Genomic DNA, 16,993 nt, shown 5'->3' with positions numbered 1-16,993 from the left:
AAGGACTGTCTTGTGCTGTGATTGGCTGGACTGGACGCTGCAGGATACTTCCTGGAATGTCTGCAAGTGGACGTTCTTCTGGCTGTTTCACTGAAAAAGTGGTGATGGGGACTTTCTTTTATACAAGAAGATGTAATTAATAGCCATGAGATTATAGGTAAGAAGAATATGGGATTTCGACAGATTATTTGTTGCTTTGGACATAGCACAAAAACATATGGACATGTTGCAGGGCCAGCAGAATACCTGTTCAGTAGGAACGAGTCTGCTCACTAGCATATTGACTAAGTTATTCTGTTGAACTTTTTAACTATGTTTCGTTTAATTGTATTATTACAATGCAAGCATATTATTTAAGAATAATAGTATCTGCTTCATATGGAGAGGAATCCCATAGCAAAAAACGGCTAGAAGATGTAATTTGATCGGGAGGAGGATAAATGATTCCCTAAGAAACAATGGAAAGTACTTTATTTGTTTTTCTTTTTCACAGTGGAATGAAACCTCTGACCAGATCAAGGATGCTACACAACCTCCCTTGAAACTGGCTTTCTACATGTGCTGAAAAATTATTACGTTTTGTTCAAAGTAGGTATTGTAACAATGATTAGTGGGAATTAAGAGCTGATAAAACTGCATTACTAGCTTTTATAAAATACCAGAAGAGCTCATAATTTGAAAAGAAAAAAAAAAGAAAAAAATAGGCAACAGCAGCTTAAACATGGATGGAATTTGGGAATGGATATGGGGAAGGGGAGGGTATATGTTATAGCCATCTTTTTAGATACTTGGATTAATTACACTCGAGTGTATTGATTTTTCTTTATAATTTCCCTGGGAGTGTCAGAAAGCTTCTGCCCTGTTAGCAATAGGGAAACAAGAAATCTATTAAAATGTGATTTTATGTATGCATTCTAAGGTTGTAATCAGTAAAAGCTCTTACACTGCCTTTTGTGGTAAGTTGATTAAAACTATAGCGATTTGCTGTGTAGCTTATAGAAGTTGTATGTAAAACATTTGCATTTGAAATCTCTGTCAAGGAAGTTTGCCATAAATGTATAAATGTGTGTTTTATGTTCATGGAAATTAAAGTGTACTTGGGATAGAAGATGTGTGTGCCTGGGGATGGTGTACTGAATTCAGCCCATATTCCTGCACGTATTTCCAGTAATATTCTCCTTCTTTCTTGATAGACAAATATTGTAGAAATTGATTTCTTGCATGTGTACTTTAACTCCTTATTGCTGTTGTTTTTTATTTTGGATTTTTCAAAGCTTATTTTCCAAATTAGGTATCTGGTTTGGATAATATTGGTTAGGGTCATATATTGAGCCATCAATTTGCTTACCAAACCACAGTTGATTGTATTCACGCAACATACTGCAACATAAAATAAAATTATGTCTTAATGTGCTACTTAAATCCAGCCCTTGTATGTTAAAATGTAGGGTTTATTTTAAACCCTACCTTCTTCCTTCTTTTACAACTACTTGCAAGAAGTTGATACTATTTTGCCCAATACCAGAGTTTAGACTCTTGTGATTCTGACAAACTGGAAAAGCTTCTGAGACCAAAAGCTATACGGAATCACAAAACACTTGCAGAATAATATTTTACATTTATTTGTTTTTAAACATCATAGGCTAATGTGTAAACTATTCAAGAGAGAAAGGGAACAACTTTTAAACAGAAAGATGCTTCTAAAAGTACAAATGTGAGGATGTTTGCACATTACTATACTTTAGAAGCATCTTTTTGTTTAAAAATGAGTTTTGTTCACATTCTGTCTTGGTATTGGGCCCAAAATATATCAACTTCTTGCAAGTAATTGTAGCAGAAGGAAGAATGTGATAATGGGAGGAATAAATTTAACTTACACATCTTGTATGTCTGTGTCTTTATAATTTTTGCATATTTAGACACGGGCTGTGTTTTATATCAGTAGAAGAGTACATAAGTAATATCTTCAAGATTAAAGTAGAATAGTTATCTACTACAATCAGCATTTTCTTATTTGTTCTATCTATGAATATAAGACTACTTAAAATTATTTGCCAGGTATTGGAAACCAGAAGCCATTTAACATGACAACAGAAACGTTGGTGAAGGATATTAAACCAGGCATGAAAAATCTAAATCTTATATTCATTGTGCTGGAAACAGGTAAGTCACATGGAAGAGAAGACAGGTTTGCTTTTTTTAATCACTATATAAGCAGTTGGGAGACCAAGCTACTTATTCCACTAGAATTCTTAAATTCTGGATAAAATATTTTACTGCCTTTTTTTGTAATTGCTTTGTAATGATTTTCTTTCTCTCATTGATTAACTAATTGCTGTCTTATTCCAAACAAAGTTGATTGACCAGACTAAAAAAAATTCATTTAAAACAAAATTGTATTTTTTTAAAAAAGATACTTTATATAAATGGACAGATAATTACCGGTATTGAAGTTTTAATGCTCAAAATAACATTAGTGAAAGGTAAAACATACCAAACAAAGCACATTGAACTATTTTCGTGATACAAAGCAGAAGTATATATTTATGAGTTTAATCCCAAAATCTCCACTAAAGTATTATTTATAATGCTAAAAAGGGGAGTAAAAACATCATTCTTAAGAATAATATACATAATATTTAATTTCTGACTTCTCCCTTTGTTTTCCAAACAATTTGTGGTACCTATTGGCTTGTAAGTTTAAAAAATACTTTACAAAGTTTAACATAAATTACATCCTAGGGATCTCAATGATATCTATTTACAGTACACCTAGTGGGTTTAAAACTGCACTTTTATATGAGGGGGAAAGTAATACAGGTCTTGTTTAATGATCATTCATTCAGTGACTGTTCAAACTTCCGACAGGATTTGCTTAAGGATAGCTACAAGGAATGTCAAAATTGCTGTTGCTAGCAATAGAGTTGTGAGGTTGCACTATATGACCTTATCACTTAGTGGTGGAAATCCTGGTCCCAATAATCCTTGTGAAGCAAGGACTACCTGTATGGCATGATTACTGCTGCTGATCATGAAGACGTTTCTATGATAAAGAGGAGCAGACTGAACTCTCAGCAAAAGGATTAATTTTTAGATAATCTAAACTATTTACTTCCAGTTTTACACACACGCACACAAACAAACAAGCAAACAAACAGAGAAGCTCAGTATTTAAACTTCTGGGCTTAAAAGAATATGCAGGTGAAGGTGGGGTGTATTTGGAGTGAAGCAGTGACGGATAAAAAACCCTCTCCTTCACTCATGATAACAAATCCTTGCAATTGTCTTGAATTGTGGTTCTTGTTCTATCACTAGGCCGGGTGACCAAGACAAAGGATGGTCATGAAGTACGGACCTGTAAAGTAGCTGACAAAACAGGCAGCATAAACATCTCTGTATGGGATGATGTTGGGAATCTAATCCAGCCGGGCGATATCATCCGACTCACCAAAGGGTATGGGGGATTTTTCCAAGAGGAACAGCTTGGGAGAAGCTGAGGGAAGAGTTATTTTTGAGACTGTGGCTAAACCCTACGTCAAGAGAGCACCAAGTATGACTTGGCTGTTTTGTGGAACGTGCTCAAATTACCTCATACAAATTATAGTTATTTAACATGTGTCACCACTTTCCTAAATTTTATTAGGAAAGTTTAAGGGAGTGGGGGCGGGGAATCTGAGACTTCTGCGACGTTTAACCTAATTCTTAGACTTGTATATATTTTCTTCTGCAAATGTACATGTTGTTTTTAAGGTTCATTTTCCTCTGATTTACACAAAGGCAGACTTAAGCTTAATTTATGCATTGTCCTTGGTCATAATTTAGTTTGCTTAATTTTGGCTTAGTATGTGGAGCTGAACCCAGGTATTGTGGTTTATAAACCATGATTTATGGCTCAGTATGTAATTTGAACCCATCCAATTTTGCTTATCCGGTAAATGATAGTTAACAAAACACAGAACACATGAGTTTGCTTATTAAAAGTGGTGTACAGGTAGCCTATTTTTAATGACTACAGTTGGGACTGGCAACTCAGTTGTTAAGAGAAGCATTGCTATATGAAACCACTGCTGTGGTCTTATGATTTTACTTCAGCTTTCCCTGGTTTAGAGACCTTCAAGGGTTGAGAATGTGAGAATTGGTTGTAAAGTTTTTCATCACTGTTATAACACTGAACAATTGCTAAATGAGACAGTCACTAAACAAGAACTACCTGTATACAAGCAGAGCATCCTGTAAGATTGCTCTGACCGTTTTTGATGTTGTGTTTGATGTGTTTTTTGATGTGAATGAACATGCTAGCAGAGGCCCAACATACTAATAAGTTTGCCATACTCTGCAGTCAGCCCAACTAACTAAGCATTTTTGTTCAATTCCAATAATTGGAGCAAAACTAGAAAACTTAAAAGCATGATCCCATACATAGCTCCTTGGAAGTAAGTTATTTGAATTCAAGGGTACTCTGTTGAAATTAATCTGTTGAATTCAAGGTATCACTGGTTTCAATGAGATTTAAGAACATGTAATCTCCTTTCTTGCACCCATTACCATTTTTGTGTGGAAGGTTGGTTTATTTCAGTGAGGGACAAACGAGCACTGTACAGATAGTATACAGGTAGAGTTTCATGCAATGCACCAAAAAGACAAATTTATTTTTGGGCAAAACTAGGAATCGTGTGCTGCTTTTTAATCACGAGTTTTTCTTTATCAGGTACTCATCAATTTTCAAAGGCTGCTTGACACTGTACACTGGGCGTGGAGGAGATCTGCAGAAAGTAGGAGAGTAAGGCTCACAGTTCATTTCAATGGTTCTTCCTAGGATTAGGGGATGTTTAGGTGGATTTTTTCCCAATGTTGTGCAAACACAGATTTTTGCTAAAGAATAGTTCTGCCCTAGAAGACGTAAAGTATCTGAAACCATGGAAGACGTCTTCTTTTGTTTCTAGGTTGAAAGGTATTGGTAACACATTGGCACATTTCTGGTTACATTTAACAATCCATCTGTCATTAGTAAATCACTAATTGATTCACAGCTCTAAATATCATGCCACCACTTCTTAATTCTCTAGGATAAATATCTCCACCCTATGCTAGATTTAATTTTCATTTCACTTTGTATCGAGATACATTTTATGTTTTGTCTTACAGTGAACCTCTAGCTTTCCCAGTAATATTTCATTGAGAAACTCACGCTGAATTATTACAGTTATTTGTGCTGATAAAGATTTGTTATGATGATTTTTATTAAACTGCTTATGTATTGCCATATATTAGCCGTACTTAGATCAATTTATAGACCTATAGAGGTTCACTATCTTTGGGCTAAAAAGACATGCCTTGGAAGAAAAATGTGGTGAAAAAGGACAAGGAATAATATTAAGTATGTGTAGGTCAAAGAGGAAAAGGTAATTCAGAATGCATGGGGGCATGTAACTCCTCTTGAAATTTTATTTTATTTTAATCCTGCCTTTATTATCTTTATAAGTAATTAAGGCAGCAAACGTATCTAATGCACCTTCCTCATATTTTCCCCACAACAACAATCCTCCAAGATGGTTTGGACTGAGAGAGAGCCAGCTTTAATGCCTAAAGCAGGACTAGAACTCATAGTCTCCCAGTTTCTAGCTTGTTGCCTTAACCAGTAGACCAAACTGGCTCTTTCATTTCATAAAATTTCAACTTCATGAAGAAGCTGCATCTCTTCTGGGATTGTAGAGATGCTGCCTCGCATTCCTTGAAAAGATATGTTTGATTTAAGGAACTGCCAGAAGGTGCTATGTGCACCCTCTTAATTCACTTGATCACTCCCTCTTTAAAGCTGGATCTCTGAACATCTCAGACTACGTCACAGTGCTCAGTTTTAATGTTAGAATGATCTTGATGTATTTATTCCACTAACCATGAATTGATCTTAAATAAAAAAAAGTTTGTCCAAGGTCAAATAAAGCATTTCCTAGTTCAAATCAAATCAAATCAAATCTTTATTGTCAATGTACAACATGTGTACAATGAAATTGAATGAGCCTCCCTTGGTGCAGGCCCCCCACCCCCAAATACATTTCAATAACTCAATAAATGAAAGAAATAGAATCCCTAAACCCAAATAAGTTATAACTAACACACATTCCCATATACCTATATGTATGTATGTAACATTACATTATACTACATCGGTATGTTGCATGTTGGGCCCTGCAAGTCTATCATACTATAGGATAGTTCAGTAATGGCAAACCTTTCAGGCACAGAGTGCCCAAACCGGAAGGTGAGTGTATGTATGCCCGCGCCAGCGCTCTGAAAACCTGACAGCCAGCTGGCTGAGCTGGGGCGATGGCACAAGCACCCACAGAGAGGGCTCTGCACGCCACCTCTGGCACGCGTGCCATAGGTTCGCCATCGCTGTTCTAGTCGATGTTTGAGTCAGAGCACACACACCCCACCTCCTTTGATCTTCAACAGGGGCTCACTTTAAATGATCTTGCCTCATTAATGCCAGATTCATAGTGTTGCCATTGCTGGCTGGTCAAATTTTAATTTCAATAGCTTGAGTTAATATTTTCCTACCTTTATTCTTCCCTCCCACCTCCCTTGAAAGTCCATTGTTTGGAAGAGCAGAGCTTTTAAAAGTTTGTATTTGCCAGAGAAAAGTTAAAGGTAGTTAAAGGATTGGTTTTGCATGGCTATTCCATCTTGCTGCACTAGAAAAAAGGGACTTTCTAGCACCTGTTTGCAGGGGAGGGGTGGCAGTCTTCAGTTCATCTTCAAAGCAATAACCCTTAGGGATGGATTTCCATCCCAGTTATAATTTCAGAGGTGCCTCATTTTGTTTCTCTTCTTCTGTCTAACTTCTTTTTTCTTTTGTTCTCAAGCCACTTTGATTGTAAGACTTGGGGTTTCTTTTTCAAATGAGCTATAAGCCGCTATAGCAGGGGTCTCCAACCTTGGCCACTTTAAGACTTGTGGACTTCAATTCCCAGAGTTCCTCAGCCAGCTTTGCTGGCTGAGGAACTCTGGGAGTTGAAGTCCACGAGTCCTAAAGTGGCCAAGGTTGGAGACCCCTGCGCTATAGGACATATTGCGGTTTCATTACGACAAGGCAGTATGCATTATTGAAGAGAGGGAATTAAAAAGAACAAAGAAAAAAAATCATCAGTTGAATGACAGTTGCATCTCCTGCTCTCTAGGTTTTGTATGATTTATTCAGAAGTGCCAAATTTCAGTGAGCCAAATCCTGACTATGTTGCCCAGCAGTCGCAAAACAAAAATGTAAGTATAAGAATTGCCTTAGTTTGGTTGTTCTCAGTTAGTGACCTATATGACACAGGGATAGTATAGGTTGGACATAATCTTTAAAACTTAACTATGAATGATGAATGATACAAAGAGTTATAGATTGCTTCTAAACACACACACACACATATTGTGTATATATGTATGCACATATATATATATATATATATATATATATATATATATATATATATATATATATATATATATATATATATGGAAATTTTAAAAAATGCAAGGATCTTTGTGTGAACTGATGTCGAGGTGTGAAATACATGTTTAATGATGGGTTTTATAAGCCTAAGAACCATTCCTTGCCCAATCACATTATGACTGGTACTCTTCTTGCCATTTCTTTTTGCTGAAGCAGAATCCTTTAAAAATATGCCTCTTGTGGTAACCAACTCCTGTTGCATTTCTTCTCTTTAAAATCCTATGCTTCTTTTACATTTTGTAGAAGCCAGGTTTTAGATGTGCCTATCAAGAGAAACTTTCAGCAGGTGGCAGCATTGGCCCAACTTGGACTCAGGAACTAAACTAAAGGAGACTTGCTTATTACATGGATAGGACTCCAACAACCACTATTGGAGATATTGATTGAGCCAGAAAGTTGAAAAACGAAAAAAAAAACATTCTTGAAAAAGGAATGAGAAAGACCTCTTTAGTTCTGTTGACAATGACATATACAGTATATGTTGCCTCCATAAAGTGCTCAGAAGTCAATCTTAACTGAGGGAGCGTACACAACCTAATTACACAATATAATGCAGGACAAGTGAGCCTGATGTTTTGGGCTTCACCCTCTGCTAGTCCCAACCAAGGTCTGTAGATTCAGATCATCTAGAGAAATGACTACAGAAGGTGTCATGGATCTCAAGTGTCAGGCAAGACCAGGGATACAAGTCCCACATGCAAGCTGTTGGGTGAGATCATCAGTGGTTTCGGGGTGAGATACCAGCAGTACGCTGACAACACCCAGCTGTACTTTTCCACTCCGGACCACCCCAATGAAGTTGTCGAAGTGCTGTCCCGGTGTTTGGAAGCTGTACGGGTCTGGATGGGGAGAAACAGGCTCAAGCTTAATCCCTCCAAGACGGAGTGGCTGTGGATACCGGCACCCCGATTCAGTCTGCTGCAGCCGCGGCTGGCTGTTGGAGGCGAGTTACTGGCCCCAAAGGATAGGGTGCGCAACTTGGGGGTCCTCCTGGATGATCGGCTGTCGTTTGAAGACCATTTGACGGCCGTCTCCAGGAGGGCCTTCCACCAGGTTCGCCTGGTTCGGCAGTTCCGGCCGTTCCTTGATCGGGATGCCTTATGCACAGTCACTCATGCGCTCGTTACCTCTCGCTTGGATTACTGTAATGCTCTCTACATGGGGCTCCCCTTGAAGTGCGCTCGGAGGCTTCAGTTAGTCCAGAATGCAGCTGCGCGGGTTATAGAGGGAGCTACGCGTAGCTCCCATGTAACACCGCCCCTGCGCAGACTGCACTGGCTGCCTGTGGCCTTCCGGGTGCACTTTAAGGTGTTGGTTATGACCTTTAAATCGCTCCATGGCTTAGGACCTGGGTACTTACGGGACCGCCTGCTGTTACCACATGCCTCCCACCGACCCGTGACGCCCCATAGAGAGGGACTTCTCAGGGTGCCGTCCGCCAAACAATGTCGGCTGGCGGCCCCAGGAAGGGCCTTCTCTGTGGGGGCTCCCACACTCTGGAACGAACTTCCCCGGTTTACGCCAAATACCCGACCTTCGGACATTTCGTCGCGAACTCAAGACTCATCTTTTTATCCGCGCGGGGCTGGCTTAAAATGGGATTTTATTGTTTAAATTTATTAATTTTAAACGGGGTTTTTTAGTATGGTAAATTTTAATCATTGGGCTAATTTAAAATAAGTTTTTTAAATCGTATTTTAAATTTGTATATTGTATTGTTGGTTTTATTATGCCTGTACACCGCCCTGAGTCCTTCGGGAGAAGGGCGGTATAAAAATCAAATAAAATAAATAAATAAATAAATAAGCAATACATGTGGTAGCCATTAAAAAGAGTCATGGCTTCAGTTAACTAATTACACCAGCCACATTGAAGAAATTGACCCTTCGTATGGACCCCTGAAGCTGGGTAGCCTATCCTGGCTTTCCTTTTAAAAAAAGGGGGATAATAAACTTTTCAGGTCTGTAACCTGAGAGAGTTTTTGCATGTTAAAGAGCCATTTTGATGAAATGTGAAGGGATAAGCAGAAGCTGAGGGGGTACTCCTGCATGAGTAGTGGTTAATTGGATTGGATTGCACTTGAGAGAAGCTGGATTGAAGTCCATCCTCAGTCATGCAAACTCACCAGGTGGTTTGTCTCAGACAAACATGCCTCATTGAGTTATGGGAACAAAATCCACATATTCCCAACCTTGAGTTTCCTGAGAAAATATGAGAATCTAATCTAATAAATAATAATACAAAATCTCAGGATATGGATTTGGCAAATTTATTGGATGCCTGAATGGATCTAACTCAACAGTATGAGTAGGACTTTAAATGGGAGCAAATGTACTTGCTAGTTGGCTAGACTCATCTCTCAGTAATATTTTCCAGATAATATCATGCCAGCCAGATCTTGTTGCCTTGTTGTGGAAGAGGTTTTTGTTTTGTAATTTAATATCGTTTATGCTTTAGAAGAGCCTAATGCTGAGAACGATTAAGGGCAAAAGAAGGAGACAACAGAGAATGAGGTAGCTGGATGGAGTCACTGAAGCAGTCAGAATGAGATTAAATGGACTTCAGAAGATGGTAGAGGACAGGAAGGCCTGGAGGAATGTTGTCCATGGGGTCGCGATTGGTTGGACACGACTTCGCGACTAAGAACAACAACATAGTTTATGCTTCCTCTTCTTCTGCACCCATTCTGAACCCACATTTAGAAATTTTGGGTGGATAGTTGGATTGGTTTCCTCCCTGTCCTCTAAGCCCAGGGTCTTTTAAATCTAGAATTTCTGCATGGGTTAAAATAGTTGTTTTGGTTCTGTCTTATAGACACCGAATGACAGTGCAGCCCCTACAACGTCTCAAACTACATCAGGACCTTCTACATCAACAGGTAATACATCTGGATCCAAGCTAGTGAGAGAAAGGTCTCCTCTTGCCTTGATGACATTCTGACAATCTGATTTATAGATTTATAAATAGAGTGGGTTAATTTATTGGCTGGCTAGTGCATAAACGTGTAGCTGGGCTTGCATATAATACTACATCATAAACTGGGCCTTTTCTGCTCATTGATTTTGAGTGATTTGCATACATGTTAATTATGATTTACTTGGTTTTAGCTTATTGTTACATAAAGGTAATCCTTGACTTACAATCATAACTGAGTCCAAGATTTTGATTGCTAAGCAATGCAGTTAAGTGAGTTATGCCTCATTTTACGACCCTTTTTGTGACAGTTCTTAAGCAAATCGCTACAGTTAAGTGAATCATGCAGTCATTAAGCAAATCAGGTTCCCCCATTGACTTTGCTTGTCAGAAGCCAGCCGGGACGATTATAAATGGTGATCACATTATCCAGGGACAATGCAACTGTCATAAATCCATGCCAGTTGCCAAGCACCCAAATTTTGATTGCGTGACCCTGAGGATGCTGTAACAGTTGTAAATATGAAAATGTTCATAAATCACTTTTTTTTAGTTCTGTTGTTAACTTCGAACAGTCACTAAATGAATGATTGTAAGTCAAGTACTACCTTGATTAATTTAGGTACTGTGGTTTATAACCATGATTTATGACGATGTTACACAGGAATAAAATTAGTGCTTTGTATGGTCAACAAGCCATATGTCAATGCACTAGTGAGGAGGCCACATGATTTCTCCCGGCATCTCAGGATTTAGTAGCAGAGAAGGCAGTCTTACTGGTACAATATTTATGTGCGGATTTGAAAGTAAGGGTGGAGTAGGGAACGGGAGGCCTCCAACCTTCACCTGAGACTTCTCCCAAACTCCCAAAAAGTGAACTGAAAGGGGCCATTAAAAGATGAGCAGTTTATCCTTCATGAGGGTTCCTGTGCCCATCCAATTATTGTCTCTCCTTGGAAAACTCAGAAAAATGAGCAGAAGGGCATTGTGATGATCCCTGGGGATGTTCAGCTGCTCAGGGAAGTAAGTTGCTGCCCTTGAGAAGGCTGCTAACCCTGCTTACTGTGATGTCAATCTCAACTTCTGGGCTAGTCTCCGTTTGATTGGCAGGACACGTACAGAGCTGTGGGCTAGAAGCCATGGTCTTGTTGCCTGGTGACTTGCTGCAAACCTGTAGAAGTTCCTCCTTGGAGAATCATCTGGCAGAGGATCTAGCATTGGTACTCTAATCAAAGAAATGAAATCCAGGTCCAAAATCAAGTTGCTGCCATCTAGAAACCAACAAGCAAATGTCTCCCCCTTTGGCTTCTTTATTTATTATTTTTATTTATTTATTATTTAAATTTGTATACCGCCCTTCTCCCGAAGGACTCAGGGCGGTTCACAGCCAAGTAAAAATACATAATACACTATAAATACAGTTAAAATACAATTAAAAAACTTATTAAATTGGCCAGAATTAAAATTTAGAAATAAAACCCATTAAAAACCCATAAACTTAAAAAACTAACCCAGTCCAGCGCAGGTGAATAAGTGAGTTTTAAGCTCGCGGCGAAAGGTTCGGAGGTCCGGAAGTTGACGAAGTCCTGGGGGGAGTTCGTTCCAGAGGGCGGGAGCCCCCACAGAGAAGGCCCTTCCCCTGGGCGTCGCCTTTACCTTTTCACCTATTTTGGGGAGGGGGGGGGATCATTTTTCTTGCTCATACTCCTTTGGCCTCCTTTGCGGGTCCTTGTCTGAGAACTCCATACAGGATTTTTTAATGTAGGGACAAATCTTTCATAATAACTCTGGTTTTCAAGATTACACTGAATTTTGTAGCTTCATTGATCTTGTTTCACTCATATCTTTCTATGTTCCTTTATCTTATTTGGCTTCAGCTGCAGAGAACCAGAATGGCAATGGGTTGATCCCCTCTGGTGGTGCTCTCCACCAACCCAGCATCTCAACCCATCCTACCACCAGTCGCATTACTAGGAGTCAACCCAACCATCAAGGTGGAAGCTCATCAAGCATAGGGTCCTCCTCAAACCCAGTCAGCAATGGCAAAGAGACACGGAGAAGTAGCAAGAGATAGCAGGGGCTGTAGGTTCAGGAAAGTTTTGGATACCTCTTTCCTCCACTGCCTGCAATACTACTTTGTGCCTCTTTCTGAGGCAAAACAGCTGCTGCTGAGGAGAAGTCATGGGTACACTAGGCTGAAGTAGAGACTATGGGAACAACCTAACGTTTAACCACTGAAATGTATTTTTAACATGGGGTGTTGTGATTGGGTGAGAGATAACAGTCTTCAGTGTTTCTACTGAAAGGCTTGCCTTGCCTTTTAGGAATCCTCAAATATTGTAAGTTGCACTTGTTTTTTGCTGGAAATCAATAACAATTGACCTGCCATCTGTTTACCTGATAGTATTTTGTTCCTGTCCATTATCTTCCCAGAGAATAAGCTCCTGTGAGTTGGGCATGAGTTTTTGTATTTAGGTCTGTACTTCTTAAAGCTCCTTCCTTACTCTTTTTAATCTATGAATTGGAATGAATATGATTCATAACTTCTCAAGGAAGTACAGTTGGGCAACGACAACTGATGCCATACTTTCCCAAACAACCTTAGGATTGGCCAATAACAGAGCCTTGTCATATCCAAGAGCCCTGGTAGAGCAGCGGTTAGAATGTAGTATTGCAAATTAACTCTGCTCACAATCTGGAGTTCGATCCTGACGGGCTCAGGGTTGACTCAGCCATCCATCCTTCAAAGGTCGGTAAAATGTGGATCCAGATTGTTGAGGGAAATATGCTGATGTTGTAAACCTCTCAGAGAGTGCTGTAAAGTCTAAGCACTATTGCTATTGCTACAGCTATTTCCCCAAAAGTGACACTATAATTTACAGCAAACTTTAGAGAGGTTTCTAAAAACAACATGGTAAAAGTACAGCAAAACTGACAACAAATTAATCTTTGTTTTAAAATCCTAACTTTTAATTGTTATGAAAGTTAATGGTTTTTAAACATTAATTATTCAGATAGATATTCGCCACTATTGCAAACATTGATTATTGTGTGGAGATATTGAATTTTTTTTACATTCCAGTAGAGCATAGAATAGGGTTGGAAGGGATCTTGGAGGTCTTCTAGTCCAGGAAACCGTATATCAGAGGCTGTCTAGATTGAGCTTCCTGACTACAGTCACAGCTCCTATTTTGGGTCCTCATGCAGACACAAGATCAAGTCTGTTTACCTTTGAACTGGAAGACCTATACAAACTTTTTAAAAAGACAGTCAGAATCTTCTGACATTGTAAGAGTGTTATGGGGCATTTGTCATGTATATTTTAATTTAATATCTCTTTCCCATCTGCATAATTAGAAAAAAACAAGGAACTATCCTAAGCCAAAATTCTGCAAAGCTTTCAGGAAGCTATATATTGTCTGACTCTCACTTATTTGAAGAAGCATGACCATCAGCCTTCATCACAAACAGATCTAAGCATTTTAAAAGGAAGAGGGAGGTCTTTATCGTGAAACTGTTGCCAAAGTTACAACCATTTTAATGCCAATAAAACATCAAAAGAAATGTCTTACTTTTTGTTTGTAATTATGAATGAATGCAGCTGCTTAAACATTTAAATATGTTTTGAAATTCTTTGTTATATAGTTGTTTGGCTCCTGTCCCACCTTTTTGCTCTTTTCCATTGTTGCCCTTTCCAAAATAATTGCTTGAATTAATTCTTATAAGAACTTCATTGTTTACGGTAGTGTGGTGTGGTTATTGACTGTACTAAATGAACAATAACAACTATGAATATTTGGGGAATAAATTCTGACCTTATTCTTTGAACATCTCCATGACGTGCAAATGCTTAATGAGATGAAACTATGAATTACAGGACTCCCTTGGTATCATGGAAAGAATGGGGACATTGGGAATTAGATAATATCTCAGTTCTCTTGTCCCATCTGAAGCAAATTTACTGATGCCATTTTGCCAGAATTGTTTTCCTTTCCTCTTAAGTTTGAAATAACAGATTGGCGTTTCCTTTTCAGATGAAAATATATCGTGCAGGTGGAAAAGCCATGATTTGGTTATTGGAAAAGTAATTAAAATATGACTGTAGGATGATTACTACCATAGTAAATGAAAATTACTGAACTTTGAAATTGGGAGAATGGCAGTGTAATTTTTGGTAAGTTAATACTTGAGTACTCTCCCATTTTTCTTTGAGCTGAAAGAAACAGCAAGCTATAGAAATATGGAATGTTTTAGGGTTTCAGCATAGTTACTGTAGAATTTAATACCTTACTAGGATATTGTCCTATGCGCCCATTCCTATAAAAAGAAATTGAAGAGTATATTGCCTTATCTGCAAAAAAGTGCTATAAATTTATTTAACACCTCCAGATGTATATGAGGAAAATAAATCTTTGTGATTTATATGTAAAATATTCACCCCTCCATCCATTGGAATAAGCAGCTGAATAAAACTGGTTGTTAAAACTAAGTTTCTAAAGTAATTTTAAAATATACAAATCAAGGCAAGATTTTTTTTTAGCCTTGACTCAAATTGGTACTATGGAAACTGTGGGAAGTTAGCACCCACCCCCCTCCTGGAAGAATGAAATATTCTAGGAAATATTAAAAAGGCACAATATTATACCTCTCTGGATGAGAAAAGGAGAAACATGCTCTTGGAAAGCAGCCCCCACCCTTGTTAATAGCCCCAGAAAGGCTGGACCAGCTTATCTACAAAACAAAGACCTTCATCCTCAGGACATGATAGGATTAGCCCTCACTGAAGATCCAAACCAGGACAAAGCTATTAAGCCATAATAGTAATTGCCTAACACTCTTTCAGAACACAACCCTCTTCATTACATCATCACCCAGCATGATTCAACCAAGCCTGGGACTCGACAATCTACAAAGTTACCCCTGCATGGCCCGATGGGAGTCTGGCAACCAATCAGGACACCTGCCCTTATACAGGAACAGGAAACTCTAAGGCGGGGCCCAAGACGGTATAAATCTCTCTCTCACCCATGGGCTCATTTGCCTAGGACCCCCCAAAAAAACATGTGGTCCTGTCCACTGTTAAACCATCTTTCCAAACAGCCTCCATGTTTCCAGTGTCTTTCTTCCCACTTGGAACTGACCCCAAATGGACATTTCTTCCAACAAAACTATAATTGTTCTTGTTATGTATTAACGTTTGTACCTTTAAATATTTGAGCGGGAAATCAGCACGTTGCTGATTGGACGAAGCCTCCAGCAGAACTGTATAAAAGGAGAGGTTTTTCCCCCAGCCTGTTGCTGGGTTCACCCTATATTAAAGAGCTGTTGTCACTACCCTGGTCTCCAGCCTCGTTACTTCCAGAACTTAACATTGGCGACGAGGATGGGATCTCGAGGCTGAGGAGAACCAGAACCGAGCTGAAGCACGATAGACCCGAACCCAGCAAATCCAGGGCAGAAAAGGCGAGATGGCCAGTTACACTCCACCCGCACCGTTGACCCGGCTAAGGAGAAATGGGGAACGATATGACCCGTTTGAAAGTTTCTAGAAGCCAACGAACTGCGGAGTTCCAGACAACCGAAAAGGGCTTATTTCTTAAGCCACTGCGGTCGGAGGTCATCGACATCGCGGAAGCCCTGGCAGAGCCAACGCCGTTGCAGTCGGTGTCGTGGCCAACTCTACAGACTTTGCTAAGAACCACCGCGCCAAAGCCTTACAGAAAAGCGCTTACCCGGTTCCGTGGTGCAACACTTATTGCACTCTTTGGGGCAAGGGCAAGTCTTTGCAAAGTTAGACTTGGCCCAAGCCTACCAACAACTGCCAGTAGACGCCCGCACAGCCAAGCCCAAACGATTGTGACGCACAGGGGGGCATTCAAGTGCACCCGATTGCAATTTGGGGTTAGTGTGGCACCAGGGCTGTTCCAAAACCTGATGGAACGACTACTGCAAGGGCTCCCAGGGGTAGTTCCCTACTTCGATGATGTCCTAATTTCAGGGGAAAACATGGAGGAATTGGGGGAGCGGTTAAGAAAGGTCTTGAGCATTTTCCGGACAGCCGGGTTAAAAGTCAAGACAAATAAATGCCAGATAGGGGTCGAATCGGTCGATTTCTTGGGCTACCGGATAGACAAGAAAGGAATTCACCCTACTGAGAGCAAGGTTAAGGCAATTAGGAAGGCTCCAGCGCCCAAAAACAAAGCAGAGCTGCAGGCATTCCTGGAATTGGTTAATTTTACGCGGTCTTTTAAAGAACAAAGCAACTGCTATGGAACCGCTGCATAGGCTCTTAGGGAAAAATACTGTTTGGTCTTGGGGAAAGTCAGAAAATAGGGCTTTTGAAGCAGTAAAGAACCTGCTCTCAAGTGATAGCCTGCTCATCCAATATCACGACTCACTACCCCTAGTGCTGGTTTGCGATGCATCCCCTTATGGGGTGGGGGCTGTACTCAGCCATAGACTTCCAAACGGCACAGAAGCCCCTATAGCGTTCTACTCTAGAACGATGTCCTCCCCAGAGAGGAACTACAGTCAATTAGACAAAGAAGCACTAGCCATTGTATCAGGGGTCAAAAAATT

General features: G+C 39.6%; 1 protein-coding gene across 2 annotated transcripts; it reads left to right on the top strand.

Annotated features, from left to right (window-relative positions):
• Positions 1 to 15,857, top strand: NABP2 (nucleic acid binding protein 2). Of its 2 annotated transcripts, XR_009153295.1 has the most exons (9): positions 1 to 157; positions 494 to 588; positions 2,059 to 2,163; positions 3,316 to 3,454; positions 4,709 to 4,780; positions 7,182 to 7,263; positions 10,316 to 10,379; positions 12,292 to 14,588; positions 15,258 to 15,857. XR_009153295.1 is itself a non-coding variant. In XM_058167654.1 (8 exons), the coding sequence occupies exons 3-8, from the start codon at positions 2,085 to 2,087 to the stop codon at positions 12,486 to 12,488; spliced, it is 633 nt and encodes a 210-aa protein (XP_058023637.1). In that variant the 5' UTR covers positions 1 to 157; positions 494 to 588; positions 2,059 to 2,084; the 3' UTR covers positions 12,489 to 14,883. The 2 variants fall into 2 exon arrangements, 1 of the variants encoding a protein (XP_058023637.1); XM_058167654.1 differs by lacking the exon at positions 15,258 to 15,857 and having other exon boundaries at positions 12,292 to 14,883.
• The last annotated feature ends 1,136 nt before the right edge of the window (positions 15,858 to 16,993 follow it).

This window comes from Ahaetulla prasina, chromosome 2 (assembly GCF_028640845.1).
Source record: "Ahaetulla prasina isolate Xishuangbanna chromosome 2, ASM2864084v1, whole genome shotgun sequence".
Taxonomy (NCBI): domain Eukaryota; kingdom Metazoa; phylum Chordata; class Lepidosauria; order Squamata; family Colubridae; genus Ahaetulla; species Ahaetulla prasina.
Note: the sequence above shows the minus strand (reverse complement) of the source record. Positions and strands in the feature narration are given on the sequence as shown.

Bases quoted from the DNA above. Each gene is read 5' to 3' on its own strand.
- NABP2 (XM_058167654.1), top strand. From the start codon at position 2,085: ATGACAACAGAAACGTTGGTGAAGGATATTAAACCAGGCATGAAAAAT. The intron at 3,455-4,708 runs GTATGGGGGATT...TTTCTTTATCAG, and splicing joins ATCATCCGACTCACCAAAGG to GTACTCATCAATTTTCAAAG. The intron at 7,264-10,315 runs GTAAGTATAAGA...TCTGTCTTATAG, and splicing joins AGCAGTCGCAAAACAAAAAT to ACACCGAATGACAGTGCAGC.